Consider the following 17840-nt stretch of genomic DNA (forward strand, 5'->3'; position numbering starts at 1 on the left):
GCAATGCTGGCCCTGTGGTCCATATACCGGAATAGCAATGGAGAGTGCCCAGCCTCATGCCTTTTTTTCAGTCTCCCTCACTGCCATGAGCATGGTCCAGTCACAGTCACGCTGCCATTTTCTCTCTCGGCATAGTTCCGCCCTATCTGACTAGGACAGGGCAGGCATAGCAGAGCAAACTGAATTGCTTGGGAAGACAGGCCCATTCAAAGAAAATGTGTTTTAATATAGCCAATTAGAAAGTCATACATCTAGGAACAAGGAATACAGGCCATACCTACACAATGGGGCATGTATCCTGGAAAGCATTTAGGGGACAGAGCACAACTCTAAATAGGATTTAGGGGTCACACTGGACAAGCAGCTGAACATTTGCTCCCAGTGTGACAAAAGGGACTAATGAGATCCTTCAATGTATAAGCAGGGGTGTAGTGAGTAAGAGGAGGGAGGTAATTTAGCTCAATACCACTCTGGTGAAACTCATTCTGGACTACTGCATACAGTTATGGTGTCCACATATTAATAAGGATGTTGAAAAACTGGAGAGGGTGCAGAAAAGAGACAGGAAAATGATTCTAGGGCTGAAGAAAATGCCTTACCGGAGAGAATTAGAGAGCTCAATCTGTTCAGTTTATCAAAAAAAACTGACTTGATTACAGTGTACAAATAACTTAATGGGAAGAAAACACTGGGTACTAAAAGGTTCTTTAATGTAGGGGAGAAAGACATAACAAGAACCAATGACTGGAGGCTGAAGCAAGACAAATTCAAATTCAACACACAATTTAAACACTGATTAAACAATGGCACAAACTACCACAGGAAGGAGTGGGTGCTCCATCTCTTAATGTCTTCAGATGAAGACTGAATGCTTTTCTGGGAGATACGCTTTAGTTAAACACAAGTTGTTGGGCTCAGTTATAGGAGTAATTGGGTGAAATTTAATGACCTATGATATACAGACAAGATGATCTAATGGTCCCTTCTCACCTTAATCTGTAAAACTCTATGAAGACTCCCTAGCACTCCCTTTTTGGATGGCCTTTATAATGCTGTTGCTGAAAAGTAATACCAATGGCTACACAGGTTGTGTGCCAAGGGGTAGGCATAAAGCTCACAGTTGTCACCATTCTCCAACTTAAGTTTAAAAAAAAATAACCAAGAATCAAATTTAAGCATCTGGACCTTAAGATGGCATCACCAGCATCCAATTCCATGACATTTATGCTTATTCTGAAATAGCATTTTGCATACTACATACTATGGTAATTGGTACCCCAGATATACAAAGATTGTAGAGACAGAAAGACACAGAGAGATAAAGAGAGAGAGTTTTACCACAGGCTCTTCTTGTCAGGAATGGCGCGCATTTGCTGGTCTATGAATTTATCTAGCCATATATTCCCAATAAGAAAAAAAAATGCCTACCTGAAATTTTTATTTGAGCTACTTCTCCATCTCCTCCTTCACTGTGTGCTCGAACTTCAACAACATATTCACCATCTCTGGGGACTGGCAGGTCTATTGAATGTGCGCCAGTTGAATACAATGTGCCCTCATGTTGGCCATCTGGTCTATACAGCACCTTGTAAAGCCATAAACAAGTACAGTTATTGAAATGTCATGTTACAGCTGATACCATAACTACATCCTTCCAGTTTTGATTAACAAGTTTAGGGTGCTAATTTTATGTGTACATTCTTAATTTTAAATCAAAACTAAATAACTTTAGTTTGCTTTGCAGCTTGCTATCATGTAAAGGAGCTTGGAGAGAGCAGATATTTCCTCTTTTATTTCTAACAAATGGCAAAACAATACCATCTCCTTGTCAGATAAATTTTCCATATGGGTTCAAGTTAAGAATGATTGAGAATAATACTTTAAAGCTCAGCAAACAAAACAAAAACATACCATACAACTTACCATATACTAGAGCATAAATGATTTAACAATGTCCTCAGATGGTAGCACAATTATTCTTTTTTATTAATATGTTTCACAGCTGAAAATTATTATAAATGTGAAGTTAGCATGTGACTTATGAGACATATGGAAAAGATATCTGCTCATTTTCAATGATTCACAGGAAGTAACTCAATTCATCAAACAAAAATTTTTGTAGCACTGTAGCTATATTACCGCCAAGTAAACAACAACACTAAATAGGAACCCATTTTTAATGGTTTCAGCATATTGATAGCTATAACTGACCATCTTCCTATAATGTATAGATATGCTTGCACTGTAGTTGCATGTACCATGATGTGCTGTCCCTTTAAGGACAGCTCTAGATATACTGGTTCTGTTAGTGTCTTTGATTTATAAGTACAGGTATTCTGGAGGTTGTAATTCTCAGAGGGAGGATGGGAACAGTAGGCTGGAAGTAATTCATGCTGGGAAAGGGGGAAAAATATAGAAGAGCATAATTTGTTGAATGTATGCTGTGGGAGACATGTCACTGTGGGAGCAATCAGTTCTGTTGTATGTCTAAAGTGGTGATTCTCAGCCTTTTCCATACTTTGATCTATGTTATAACATAAAATTTTAGGCTCCCTCCCATCTTAGCATAAAAGAGAAGGGTGTCCATGACCCTCCTCCAAAACGATTGGGGGACAGGGGAGTTGTGACCTCTAGACTGTGAACCCGTGGTCTAAACTAAGGATGCAAGCACATTAGAGGCAAAGTAGCTAGCAATATTGACAATAAGATATACTGCGTGCAGGATATGAAAGATAGAAACTATTTTTATAGATCATACTTTGTATCCTTGAACAGCAGATTCATTTGACATTGGCGTGACATGATCCCAGGTGATGATGTATCTTGAACCAGACCTGACTGTACTGATAATTCTTGGACGTTGGCTTGGAGCTGAAAAATAAACATAAAATGTTGTGTGCAGAAACAATGACACTTCACAAATGTTCATTTACATTTGAATGATCCTTCTAAAAAGAAAGATTATGGCTGGCCTTTCTGTGAATGTGGGACAGTCTCTCTCCTGGAATGCAGTTCTATGGCTCCAGCTATGCATTTTTGCATGGCTTGTGCAATGGGCTCCCTGTGGGTTTGGCATTTGTGTTTGCCAGAACGGATGGGGCCAATTTCTATCCCTTTGTGTGGAACTGGGCTTGTGTTTCCTTGCAGTCATCTATGTCCAGAACCTCCCAGGATTTAGCTTAATTATACTTATTCACTGAATTTAAAGCTTTAAACAATTATATAAAAGCATTTCTATCGCACTTATCTGTGTGGTAATCAGAGTGCCTTCCTGCACAAAGTGTAATTATAGTTAGAATAGTAGCCATGTAAAATGGAATCTTCTTATCCAAACATATGCTCCCTGCAGGTCTGACTCAGATAGTATACTGCTTACCTTATTGACAAAGCACATGTTACTCTCATACATTTTTTAGGCCATCCAAGCACATTTTTAAATAAAGAAACACAGCCCTTAATTAAATATCACTCATAACTTCATTATTATTTAATTATGTTACAGAAAGGATTTCAAAAGTGATTAGTGATTCTGGGTGCCCAAACTGAGTCACCTTGAAGAGGCCTGATTTTCAAAGGGTGGGTGCTTAGCACATTCTGAAAATCAGTCCCCTTTTAAGGTGTTTCCAGCTAGGGAGCCAAACACTGAAGCACCACAAGTTCTGTGAAAATCTTTGCTTGAGGTTATAACCTATGGACCCAAGCCTACATTCCTCTTGGACCAGATCATGGCCTGTCCTGCATGGCTGTAGAGATGCCCCTTACTCCACTGTGCCAGATATCCAGGTTGAAATGGCAGCGATGAGTGGAGAACAGCCTCTTCAGAGCCACACCTCCACAACTACTTGCTGCCCCATACCGGGGGCTTGTGTTAGTGCCACAATTTAGCCCCCTGGGAAAACTGTGTGCGTATGTGTCTGTAGCGGGGTGGTCACCCGCTCCTGCCCTGAAGGGCTTGAAATCAGCCCTGGGAGGGGGCTAAGGCTGCGAGAGGACTGCTGCTAGGGAAAGAGCAAGCCTTGACTGATTGGGGAAACAGCCACAGCTGCAGCCACACCTCAATCAAGGCCCAGCTGGCCTTTATAAGAGGGCAGTGGGCCAGGAGGAGACAGTCTCTCTTTAGATCAGGGGTTGGCAACCTGTGGCACGCGTGCCAAAGACGGCACGCGACCCCGGCAGACAGCAGCGTGCCATTAAAAATCCTGCCCGGCCCAGCCTGCTCGTCTCTGCCCCCCGCCCACCGCTCTCTCCTTGCAGGACAGGCAAGCTTCCCCTTCCCCCCCGCCTCTTCCCCCAGCTTGCTGGGTTCCTGCCCCTCCTTCTCTCCCTCCCTGCCGCCGATCAGTTGACGGCCCTTGCTACAGTGGGGGAGAGGGAAAAGTGGAGCCGCAGCACGCTCTCTGCTCTGGGGAACTTGGAGAAGGGGGTGGAATCAGGGCATATCCCCTCCAGCCCCCTGCCTTGAGCCACTCAGGGCAGGGGGCTGGGAGCACCCCCATGACCCCAGCCCACACCCCCAGCCCTCTGCCCTGACTCCTGCACCCCCACATACACTCCCCAGCCCTGACCCCTGAACCCCCCACATCCCCCTTCTAAAAAATGTTAAAATGTATTATTGGCATGCGAAACCTTAAATTAAAATGAATAAATGAAGACTCAGCACACCACTTCTGAAAGTTTGCCGACTCCTGCTCTGGATGTTGAGAGGGAGGGGCCTGACTGCTGGGAGCTGAGCAGGGTACCTAGGGCTGGGGAAAGCCCAGAGGAGCTCCGGCCTGGGAAACCCCCAGGCTGCAGGCCTTGTGGAAGGCCTAGGAAAAGGGTACTGGGGTTGGAGAAGGCAGCCCAAGGGTAGGCAGAAGCAGCAGGTCCAGACCCTCCTTGCCAGTCATGAGTGGCAATTATATTGCAGTCCGCCGCAGGGAGCAGGGGATAGCTGGTGACTGGCAGTAGCCAAAGATTGAGGCGAGGTGGGGATAGAGGATGGAGGTTCCCCAGGGCAGGGGGGAGAGGAGACCCAGATCTGTGGGGGTACTGCCAGGGGAGAGCACCCTGGCCTAAAAGGGGCACCGGGGTCCGGGAGGGACTTGGGGTCCAATGGCAATTGGGACACCAGCCTGCAGAGGGCACTCCGGAGGCTGGAAACGCTAATTCCCTGGACGACCAGCAGGAGGCGCCACAGGGGTGAGTCCCACCCCACTACAGTGTCTCAGAGTCACAGTCTCGGTGCTCTGGAACCACTCTGAATGAAGTCAGGCAGGACTCTGATGCAGCGTGTCTCCTCTCAGGGCACGCTGTCCCCAGGGCAAGAAGCCTGCTCAGCTTCGGTGCTCTCCTGGGTCTGACCTCAGAGTCCAGCACCCCTGTTCACACCATGAACTCCCTGCAGCAAGTCCACCTGGAAGGGACACTTGGGGTAGTCTTACATGCCTCCAAAGGGCCCTGCACCCAACTTCACAGTTGGCAGTGACTCTCAGCCAGCATTGTAAAACAGAAGGGTTCATTAGTTGACAGGAACACAGTGTAGAACAGACCTTGTTAGCACAGAAATCAGGAGCTTTCAGCAAAGTCCATTTTGGTGGGAGGGGAACCCAGAGCTCCAAGGCCCTGACCCTCCCCCCTGAGACTCCAGCCCAGAGACTGTCCAGCTTCCAGCAGCCCAGTCTAAAACACGCCTGTTGCCCTTCCTCTGTCCTTTGGTTCTTTCCCAGGCAAGCAGGTCACCTGGTCTGCACCAATACCTCTGGCTCATTCTTGCAGAGGAGGGTGCCCTGCCATCAGCTGCTAGGCTACAGTGTGTCAATCATTCTCTGCACCCAGTCAGGAGTCACATATGCCTTCTAGGGGTCTCTGCAATGATCACGCACCCTTATCCCACCACTTGAGTAATACATAGGGGAAACTGAGACACGCACATAGTATTCAGAGAAAACATTAAGAACATTCGCACTTTGTCACAATATGGTGTTAGACCCAGTAATTATAGTATTAGTATATGCAAAGTACAAACTAATAGTAACTAAGTACAGAACTTTAGAAATAAATCCAAAGCGCCTTTACTTACGTGCTTTTCTTGTTACGATATCAACAACACCACTGGGTGGTCCATACCCTGCGCTATTGAAGGCACAGACATCTACGTGGTACCGGGTGCTAGGTTTCAAATTTTCCAGTTTGGTTGAGTAGTCCTGATTGCTCACTAGCACCCGCTGTGCAGCTGCTTCTTTATCATGAACAGTCCAGTAACGAATCTGTACACAGTTGGATTGAGTGATAATTTGGTGTAATTAATTATACTGAAATCTTACAGAAACTGTAGATTGGAGCACAGAATAATTTTAAAACAATAAAGTCTGTTTCTGGCTAATTGCTGCTCCTTATATTAATCCAAGCGATAGGATCCTATCAAGAAACAGAAAACACTTCAGATTTGATGTGGAAACTTTTGCACTCATGAACCTGATTTGTACACAATTAAGCCAATGGGAATTTTGTGATAGACTTAATTGGGTGCAGGATTGGGCCTTCTTAGAACAGGGCTTTCTTGCCGTTGCTCTTTTATACTCGAAAATTTTACGTTCAACTGTAATGTCATTTTCTAGGTCACAATGTACTCTCTAATGCAAAGATACCTTTGACTAAGTTGTACAGGACACTCCACTTCCTACTTCATGGCATTCTAGTTAATACAATCCCTACAAAAGCAACTAATTCATATGTTTCTTCTGCTCTCATTCCCTACATACAGTATGCCCTATCCAGCCCAAGCTGGACAGACCCCTCTTTCTTTATAAAAGATGCTGCTCAAAACACTTTTACTAAAATTTATTATCCACTATAATTTTTATCACATTCAGCCAGTATTTTTGTTTCCATGATTTAAAGGTTATAATGAGCAACTGACAAAGCAGTTTGACAGCACAATAACAAGGTATAACAAACAAAAGGGATCTACAACACCCAACCTGATATCCATTTCCTGCTCATTCCTCTGGGAACTGTGTTTAACAGACTGAACATGCATTGAACTTAGACATCAAAGCACTATCACATACTTAATAAACTGACTTGTTATCAGAACTTACCTGCTCTTGTCTTTTAGGAGGTGTTTTAGCTAAGTAATGAAGCTTAATGGTTAGACTAAAGAAGAAGTGTGAAATGTTTTGTGTGTTTTTAAACTTAATATTTAACAGTGACTTTTCTATAGTATTTAATGTTTTATGAGTGTTTATAAATTGCTATAATTTCCTCTCTTTAAATATATTGTGCATTATTATCTTTTATTTCACCCTCCCCATCCCAATACCATTAATCACTATTAAACCACATAAGACCATGGGGAAAACACTGAAAAGCACTCCACAACCTACATTGTATAGGTTCCCTATTTTCCTCTTCTCCTTCCCCTTAAAATTCTCCTCTGCCCTCTTTTTTTATATCCACTTAAATTACACATTTGAGAAATATATTCAGACCAGTCCATTAATGCCAATGTCAGGGGGCAACTCATGGCTTTAATACTGGGTCATCACCGGGTTGACAGACATTTTTATTAGAAAGTGAACAGGATTTATATCCTCTTCCACCCAATCTCTTTCCTCTCCTTTTTACCTGTAAACTCATTGAATGTGCAGTCTAAAACCAATGCACTCACGTCCTCTCCTTGAACTGTGTCTTGGATCCCTTCCAATATTTCCACTCTACTAAAACCATTCTCAGTAGAATTCGGACACATATGCAAACACTCACATCTTCCCAATTACTCTAATAGCCTCTTCATCTCAGGGCCTCTATTTCATCTTCATTCTCCTTGACCTACCAGCTTCTTTGATTCTGTCAATCATCCTCTCCTACTTAACACCCTATTCTCATTAAGCTTGCAAGATACTGCCTTCTCCTGGTTCTCCACCTACCTATGATGGTTTCTTTAGTGCCCCTTCAGTGGATGCTCCCCCTTTCATCCCCTATTCTTTGTATGCATTCCCTGAGGCTATTTGCGGGCAAAAACAAGTTTTGGTTCGCTATGTTATCAATAGTACTTTTAAAAAACATCCTACCGTGTTTTTGTCTCATACATATCCACACAAAATAGCCAGGACAACTCTATTAAAGATACATTGTCTGTGATTTTCAAAAATGGATGCCTATGACTAGCCTCCTGAGTCCATAAGTAGGCAACTAAATAAGTTGACTTGATTTTCTAAAGTGCTGACCACCCAACAGCTCCCTCTGCACTTAGGAGGTCATTTATTTAAGCACCAAAACACATATTTAGGAAGGAAATATAAGGTACCCACTTATTACAAATCCTGGCCACTATGAAATGATTTTTGGTGATACTACATAGAGTCTGATTCACCACTGCCTTGTAGAATCATTCACAGGTGAGAGTAAAACATTATCAGTATCAACTGGTAGAACAGTTTGCACAGGTGTAAGCAACGATACAAGGCACAAGCTGTGGAGGATGAGGTCCATAGCATTTTGTTTTTGAAGTACTTTTAGTCTGTGCAATTTTGCTCTGCTCCCACCTTCCTTGTTAATTATTTTAGAGGATATTACAACAGAACCCTTTTAAGCCTTCCTTTAAGAAATAGTTTAGTAATAACATTAACCTATTTCATCCTTTAGGTAAACCTTTCCTTGGAGGTTCTTCAGTCTAGCAGACAAAGGTATAACTAGATCCAATGGCTGGAAGTTGAAGCTAGACAAATTCAAATGACAAAAAAGAGGTGCACATTTTTAATAGTGAGGGTACTTAATCACTGGAACAACTTACCAAAGGTTGTGGTGCATTTTGCATTCCTGGAAATTTTTAAATCAAGATAGGAAGTTTTTCTAAATGCTGTGCTCTGGTTCAAACAGGAATTAATTCTGGGAAGTCTCATGGCCTGTGTTATACAGGATGGCAGACCAGGTCACAATCATCCTTTCTGGCTTTATAATCTAGGAGGCCTCAAAGAGAACTGATATAGCATGTTCTGATAATATAAGCACCTCTATTTTGCTGTCAGGCTTAGTCTTCTTTTCAGCTGGCATTAGTTTTGTTTCCTAGATATTTCACTTTAAGGAGACTCCAAAAATGTGTTGGGAGAGGTTGCGTTGGCTTGTTTCTCCAGCTCCTACTGCAGCAACTCTCCCACTCACAAATAATGGTACAACTTGCTGTTTGACAAGGATTGATGTTTTTCTTAAGTGTTTAAGTTAAACCGTTTAATAAAGCTATAACTTTCTTCTACCCCCAGGTATGCACTGTATCTGAATGAGTGGTGAGACAGAAGAAGGGCTTCCCTTCTAATTCAAATGCATAGCGGGGCATTTTAGCAGCCAAAATAATTGAACTGAGGCTTTCCTAATTTAATTTACTCATCAAAGTGCATTGTCAATGCTTATATAAGTTTACCCGTCAATAGTAATAATACAAGCTGTCCATACTATGATCATTATAAACATACGATTACCATCGTGGCTCCACCAACTCTTTCACAATGTAGATATAATTGCACATGCATACGCTGACCAAATTGGCTCCCACTTTAAACATGGTTTACAGCATGCAAGCACATGTATTTTTCCAATTATAGAAATGTACATGCTGCAGAGTGTTTGGGAAATTTAGTCCAGTAGCAGCCACCACTTAGCATTTCTTGAAATATATTTAGGATGAAATACACACACAATGTTAATAAATTCTTTTGGGAACTAAATCAGGACTTGGAGGAAATGTTGTGTCCCGCCATCTGGGAGATCTATGCGTGACATTTCTAGAACAGTTTCACTGACTGGGCCCAATGAGGCTCCCTGTTCTTTGGAGGCAAGAACTGAAGTCTATGAAAGGTTGGGGTTAGTGATGATGGTTGCTGGTCACATTTGCTGGATATTTGACAGAACAGCATTAGCTTAAGCTTAGGAAATGTCAGTTTTATGATTATCCTGTTTGAGAAGCATGTGTTGTGAACTGAGCAATGAAAAGGGGGGCTGAGAATTTGGGAGAAACTGGAAGCCTAACCCAACTCAGACCCAGGTCACTTCAGCACTCTACCTAGACAATGCCCAGAGCTCTTGGCGTAGGAATCCCTTGCAAAGGGCACCAAGATATTTGCATATTTCCATGCTTCTACAGAAAAAGCAGAGATTTATGCGGTGCTTAAATACTGGAGAGCAAATGTTCATGTTTATGCTTTAAAATGACAAGACTGAATCACTGTCTTATTTTATTAAAATATGAACTAAAATTACTTCTATGTCAATCTTTTAAATATCCAGGCTTTTCCTTACTGAGGTATTATTACAATGTGGAGAAACAATATGCATCTCTCAGAGATTCTCTCTGGTATAGATAATTGCATATCTTTCTAAATAGTTACTTTGTCTCAGCATAGTATTTTTATTCCATAATACTGCAATGAAGTGTTGTATATGTGCCTCTGCCTTCTACTGGATAGAACCACAACTCCTCAACTGTGTGCCCTATGCTATTAACAGCTTGAGGTACTTCTCCTTTGGCTTAAGTGGTTGGGGCCTGTGCAATTGGAACAAGTGGATCTAAGCACTATCTCCATTTCTGCCATGAAGTTCCAAATGGGCCTGAGTCTGCAGCAAAGTGACATCTGTGATGTAGTAGGTGGTCAAATGTCTGTTACTTATGGTCTAATTAATGATAATTGTGGTGGTGATGCTGCCATGCAACGCAAACCTGTACAGTGACTGCCAGGGGCTCGTTTTTTGGTATAATCTGATTTGTTAAGTGAATGTTTTAGCTAGGGATGGTGAACACACTAAGGCTTTTGTTGATCACTGGACAGCTGCCCAAACTCCTTGAATCCCTCTCACCTGGGAGAAACTTTCTATATTCCTCCAATTCATCTACATTCTGTACAACTAGGTGTATAATAAAATAAGTAATATAGAGATGTTAAACAAGTTGAGCGAGAAAAAGGAATGAAACTTTAAGCCACTCCACCGAGATGCGGATCAAATCCCTTGCAGGAATAAGATAATTTAAAAATTAAATTAACCTAAATCCCAAATACATTGAATCTTGGTTCAAATGACTTAGATTTAACGATGGTGACAATGTGATTTGTATGTATTAAACTCAGACGTCTGTACAGCTTTTCTCTACCTATCTACTTAGGATACAAACATGACTATATATTTGGGTCATGATAATTATTTCTGGAAACCATGAATTATTCCCTTGAGTGCTGAGACACTAATACTGCCCCCTTTACAAAATCCGTGGGTCTCTTGTATACTTCAAATACTTTAAATGTCTATGGAGCACTTGATTGCTACTCTTTTTCCTCTTCCCTGGTCATTCTGTACTCTGGTTCAATTAAAGTAATATGCAAAATTACATCCTTCATTGCCACCAGCTTGTTCAGTAGCCCAGTCTGTTCATTAAATTTGCATCACAAACTGAATTTTTTCATTTTTGGCAGCCAGTATCAAGTGGAGTGCCCCAAGGGTCGGTCCTGGGGCCGGTTTTGTTCAATATCTTCATAAATGATCTGGAGGATGGTGTGGATTGTACCCTCAGCAAGTTTGCAGATGACACTAAACTGGGAGGAGAGGTAGATACACTGGAGGGTAGGGATAGGATACAGAGGGACCTAGACAAATTGGAGGATTGGGCCAAAAGAAATCTGATGAGGTTCAACAAGGACAAGTGCAGAGTCCTGCACTTAGGACGGAAGAATCCCATTCACCGCTACAGACTAGGGACCGAATGGCTTGGCAGCAGTTCTGCAGAAAAGGACCTATGGGTTACAGTGGAAAAGAAGCTAGGTATGAGTCAACAGTGTGCCGTTGTTGCCAAGAAGGCCAATGGCATTTTGGGATGTATAAGTAGGGGCATTGCCAGCAGATTGAGGGACGTGATCATTCCCCTCTATTCAACACTGGTGAGGCCTCATCTGGAGTACTGTGTCCAGTTTTGGGCCCCACACTACAAGAAGGATGTGGAAAAATTGGAAAGAGTCCAGCGGAGGGCAACAAAATGATTAGGGGACTGGAACACATGAGTTATGAGAGAGGCTGAGGGAACTGGGGATGTTTAGTCTACAGAAGAGAAGAATGAGTGGGGATTTGATAGCTGCTTTCAACTACCTGAAAGGGGGTTCCAAAGAGGATGGCTCTAGAATGTTCTCAGTGGTAGCAGATGACAGAACAAGGAGTAATGGTCTCAAGTTGCAGTGGGGGAGATTTAGGTTGGATATTAGGAAAAACTTTTTCACTAGGAGGGTGGTGAAACACTGGAATGCGTTACCTAGGGAGGTGGTGGAATCTCCTTCCTTAGAAGTTTTTAAGGTCAAGCTTGACAAAGCCCTGGCTGGGATGATTTAATTGGGGATTGGTCCTGCTTTGAGCAGGGGGTTGGACTAGATGACCTCCTGAGGTCCCTTCCAACCCTGATATTCTACGATTCTATGATTAAAAGATTTTGGGTCAAATTCCTGGGCTCAGTTCCTTCTTTTTTGTGGTGTCCTAGATCTATCCAAGTTGGAATCCCCAGGGTGAGGGACTCCTCAGTGGGTACTGCCAGTTTTGTGCCAACACAACTCCAGCTCTCACTGGAAGGGTTGAGCCCAGACTGAGGAGGGGGTTGTCTGATAATCTCTGGCCCAGTGGGGGGCCATTGCATGCCATCATAGATGAGCACAGCCTGCAAATCCTTAGGTTCAGGGAAACACCCTTGTGGTCCCGTGCCTCTGGTGTGCCCAGATGATACTGCACAGCAGAAAACCTAACCCTTTGTAAGCATGGGAGAGAGATTTTTACAACTATCAAGAAAGAAGTCCTATATAATCCTTGTCTGGGTTTGACATGAAAAAGAGTATAGAAATATTCTTTATAATAACAGAACAAATATTTTATGGTGGCCAGTTGCACAACACAAGTATGCTACAAAATAAAGCAGCAATAAAGCTTAAGTACTAGAATCATGGAATTTGCAACCAAATCTTTCATATTTATCTATGTCGTTTCCAAGAAATATGACTAAAGCTACAAAATCCTATTTTATTGTACTCATTTAATATACTTTATTGATATTAGCAAGGAGACTTAGTGCCTAGTTAAAAAAAAAAACCACAAAACAGTTTCATAACCATAAACCCGTATAATAAAAGCCAAACAATACATTTACTACATGTAAGAAGCAGGAAATATAAATACCCACTAGAACTGTATGTACTGAGCAGCTTTTTTTTCAAGAACTCATAAATCTTGCATTCTCTGTATGGAGGGAGGTAGTTCATATTTTAGCTTTCATTTAGGTCTGAGCTGAGTAATGGCAAAATTTATCAGTTCACACTCATCACTGCTAGTGCAGTAGTCATGAGAGCTTGCATTAGTGTCAAGAAAACCTGACTCCTCCTGGTGTGAAAAGGCTAGTACCACAGGTAAAATGCCTTCAACTACTTTTCTCTCAGGTTTCAGAGTAACAGCCGAGTTAGTCTGTATTCGCAAAAACAAAAGGAGTACTTGTGGCACCTTAGAGACTAACCAATTTATTTGAGCATAAGCTTTCGTGATGCTGCGTTGCAGCTGGTGAAGTGAGCTGTAGCTCACGAAAGCTTATGCTCAAATAAATTGGTTAGTCTCTAAGGTGCCACAAGTACTCCTTTTCTTTTTACTTTTCTCTCAGTATCCCCAACTCTTCGGCTCCTGAATACATGGTGCCAGTTAGGTCTTTTAGAGAGCATTTTTCAGGGAATGTGAAGGATTAAAATGAAAAGGAGAAAGTATTCTGATTTAACTAGGGATTTTTAGAAATTGTATTAGAAATGGACAATAAGGCAAATAAATAAATAAATAAATAAATAAATAAAATCCGAGAGTATGCACTCCAGTTTTTAAACAACTTTACTTTGATCAAATTAGCCCTCTTCCAGGCCTGGATTAAGACAATTCAGGACAGAGACCTCCCTGTAGCTCTGTCCTGTGATCCTGCCCCCATGCCGTAGCTCCACCACTACCCTTCACTGGCAGTGAAAAGGTTCCTCCTCCCCTCCCCCGTAGGATGATACCTCCTTCTCCCATCATGAGCAGCAGGGGGGGCCACCCATATTCCCCCGAACAGCTGATGTACATCTGCTTGGGTAGGTAGGCTGGGACACACACAGAATCTTCTGCTGAGGTGATGTTGATGAGCCTGCCCCCAGAGCAGTGGATCTTGGAATTAACACCCCACTGGGATTCACAGGGCAACGGACACCTCTAATTGACACATTCTATGAGGCTTGATTCTGCATTTGCACATGCTCTTTTTGCAGCATGTAGGTAAATATCATACATCGGACAATTAAAATTGCAAAGCAAGTCATTAACTTAGTAAGACCCAAATCCTTTTCTCAGAGCACAGCTGAAGTAAACAGACTGTATGCAGCAGAGTTCTCCAGCAGCTACTGTGTATGTGCAGGAAGAAACCCACTCTCTGCTGGGCTGCTCCATGACCACTTCTGCATCTAAACAGCCCTCTAGCTGTTGTGCCCGTTTTTTGCAGAAGAATAAGAAAAGGTTTTGCTGGTAGATTTGAGTTGTTGTGGACCCAGTGGCCCTGCCCTGTTCCCAAATCATTCCTTCTTGCTAGGGTGCACCAATGCTGGATGGCAAGCAGAAGATGCAGACAGACTCCCTCAAATCCCGTTCCACCCTGCACATTAAAATCACAGGATTCTGCATCTTCTACTGACTATATACAGGCTGCAGCATCTGTTTCCAAGGTACTATAAATTCTCGGGGCCATTCGTTACTTACAAGTCTGTTTCTGCACTGACAAAGACATTACAGTGTACAGCAAATATTTGCACACAAAACTTATTCTGAACACATTTTGAGACATTTATGGGCCAGATCCTTTACTGGTGTCAACTGGCAAAGTTCTTCTATGGAGTTCTGAAGATTTCTATGGAACTATCTCAACTTACACAAGTAGGGGAATCTGCCCAAAAGTCTTGTATTTTAATATAAAAAAATTATATGTTATATGAAACATCTAATAGGTAGAGAATCAAATTTGTACAGCAAACATCAATTAATGCTGAGCATTAAGAGCTAAATGTGACAGTGTGTATTGCCCGTGCATAATCAATTACTGTGTTTCAATGAATGTGAAGATATTTATAAGTGTCACTGCTGAGCTCACCTGATATCCTTCAACAGATTGCTCAAAAACATGCTCCCAGGAAACGGAGATTTCAGAAGACGATAAGACTTTTACATTCACATTTCTAGGCCTTTCACTTGGAGCTGGAAATGGAAAACATTCAATCCCATCAAGTGCATTGTTATATTTACTTGCATGGTCTTTTCTCATTGTAATATTTCATATTATTTTCTCATTTTCAAAAGGCCGAGTCCTGAGGTCTTTAACCTGTTTTACTTATCTCTTACTTAGGTAAACTCTAATTTCACTGGGTATTTGTTTGAGACAGGACTGAGAAAAAGTGGAGTAAGGATCTCAGGATTAGGCCCATATTAATTATTTATTAGCTTTAGCAGGTTCCAAAGTGAAAGTTTAATAAACTAAAAATAGGCTCAAATAAAAACAGAACCAAAAAATCAGTGATCTTTTACTTAGCTTGTATAGTGTTTCTCATATTAAAAACTGTAGGCTACATTTTCAAAGTCAATTGCATGCAAATATTTATTTGCTTCTTATGCATGCAGATATAACATACATTATGTGCATGCAAGTCAGATAATTATGATGCAGTGGGCTAGTTGTGTGTCTAACTGACCACGCAGGTGCATTCATATCAGGTATTTGTGCATGTAAATTGGACACATGCAAATGTTTATGTGTGCTTAACTTTAAAAATCTGACCTTGCATTGCCAAATGCACAATTCAGACCATTTTAATGTGAAAAGTTTTTTTTATTTAAAAATTAACTTGTAGTGCCTAAAACAATAGGTGCTAGTTTAGTTAGAAGAAGCTGCCAATTTCACTCTATTGCTTGCATTTAAAAGGAGTTAATGAATGTAAAAATGCATAAACAGGCCACATAATCTATGAAAGATTCAATTTTTCAAGCTAAGATCAGTTCCTCTTTTATGGGTCTTTTGAAACAAGTTGCAACAGACAGCCACTGCTGCCTCAGCACAGGAAAGCTTTCATACATTTAATCTGCCAACTGGGCATCAAGTCAACTATGTATCAAAACAGCCACTATTCAGAAAAAAAAATCAGTTACATTTCTTATGAGAAGTATCTAAGGTAACAAAATAATCTTATGTGCAAAGTTACTCTTCTTAATTGTCTTTCACTAACAGTTAATAATTCAAATTTATAACTTTTTTAAAAAAATGCACTGATACTACGGCTATTTTCTCAACTACAAACATTTAAGTAAGCACAAAGACCACAATCTAAAGTTTTAGTACTAAGTGTGACTAGTGCTAATGCAATTTCATTACATACATGTTTGCATGAAACACATGGAAGCACAGAATAAAAGTAGTGCACTAAAATGAATAAAGATGTCTAGGATTATAATTAGACATATATATAGCTTTATGATAAAACACATAACTCAGTAGCAATGAACGTACAGATCATGATTATGTAGCTTTGCAATCTCTAGCAACACATTCGATAAGTTCCCTTAACTGTCTGTAACCTTTTCATTTGCTGAATCATAGCTGTGCAGACATTAGAGATGGAAAAGACCAGGTTATCTTGTCCATCTCCATGCCAATGCAAGATTGCTTCCCGTTCTGCCATTTAGTAGTGCTTTGTCCAATGCCCAAGATTTAAATGCCCAAGTCACAGGGCTTCCATCATTTCCCTTGGGCCAAATAGTTCTTACTGTCAGAGTGATTATCTTCATGAGACAATCTAAATGTTACCTTTCATATTTCATCCTCTTAAGCTTATTTATGGCCCCTTCAATAATACTAATTTTGCTTCTTATTTGGTATTTACACTCTAATTTTTTTGCAGTTTTTTTTTTCACATTACAGTTCAAATACATGACATCCACTCCATTTGTCATTTTCCAATTCTGTAATTCTACCAATAAAAAAAAGCAATTCAGTTTGCCTCACAAGACATATTCTTTACCAAAAACATTCTGCTTATCGCTCATAGTTCAGTTATTCTATAAAGGAAACTTTGTGGAATTAGGTGCTGTCAGGGCAGTGAGAGGGTAAACTCCATATGGCTCTGTGTAGGGTAGAGCTACAGGGAATCTTCACAACTATACAAGTCCAAATGCCTACAGGGATCTCAGGAACACATGGTATGCACTGCCTCTTGCTACACCTGTTGGAAAGGTGTATGCTGGGTTACACTGCAGTCCCTGCTTATTGATGTGCTGGGTGGACAGGGACATGGCTGTGCACAGATGCATTCTCCTTTGGGGCAGCTAATGTTGTAGACAATGTTTGGAGCTCCCTGACACCCTCAGCGCAAGTTTGGGTCCCTTCTGTCCTGGTGCTCTAGGGAAGGAAGGAGTTTCTTTGTAACCTGAGCCCCTTTAGTGGCTGCAATGGGTATAATTTGACCTTGAAAACTTAGCCCTGGTCTACACTAGGACTTTAGGTCGAATTTAGCAGCATTAAATCAATGTAAACCTGCACCTGTCCACACGATGAAGCCCTTTATTTCGACTTAAAGGGCTCTTAAAATCGATTTCCTTACTCCACCCCTGACAAGTGGATTAGCGCTTAAATTGGCCTTGCCGGCTCGAATTTGGGGTACTGTGGACACAATTCGACGGTATTGGCCTCCGGGAGCTATCCCAGAGTGCTCCATTGTGGCCGCTCTGGACAGCACTCTCAACTCAGATGCACTGGCCAGGTAGACAGGAAAAGAACCGCGAACTTTTGAATCTCA

At 41.6% G+C, this 17840-nt stretch overlaps 1 protein-coding gene across 3 annotated transcripts in view; it reads right to left on the reverse strand.

The window, feature by feature from the left end:
• The window catches only part of CNTN1 (contactin 1), a 438772-nt gene that overhangs the window by 49967 nt on the left and 370965 nt on the right, over positions 1-17840 (reverse strand). For all 3 annotated transcript variants that reach the window (XM_084625045.1, XM_084625046.1, XM_084625047.1), the window contains 4 exons: positions 15149-15252; positions 6062-6248; positions 2759-2871; positions 1429-1585 (listed from right to left, as the gene is read on the reverse strand). In XM_084625045.1, the coding sequence (XP_084481171.1) occupies positions 1429-1585; positions 2759-2871; positions 6062-6248; positions 15149-15252 (561 nt within the window). The remainder of the gene's footprint in view (positions 1-1428; positions 1586-2758; positions 2872-6061; positions 6249-15148; positions 15253-17840) is intronic.

Source organism: Lepidochelys olivacea (genome assembly GCF_965140295.1).
Source record: "Lepidochelys olivacea isolate rLepOli2 genome assembly, chromosome: 1".
NCBI classification, from domain to species: Eukaryota; Metazoa; Chordata; order Testudines; family Cheloniidae; genus Lepidochelys; species Lepidochelys olivacea.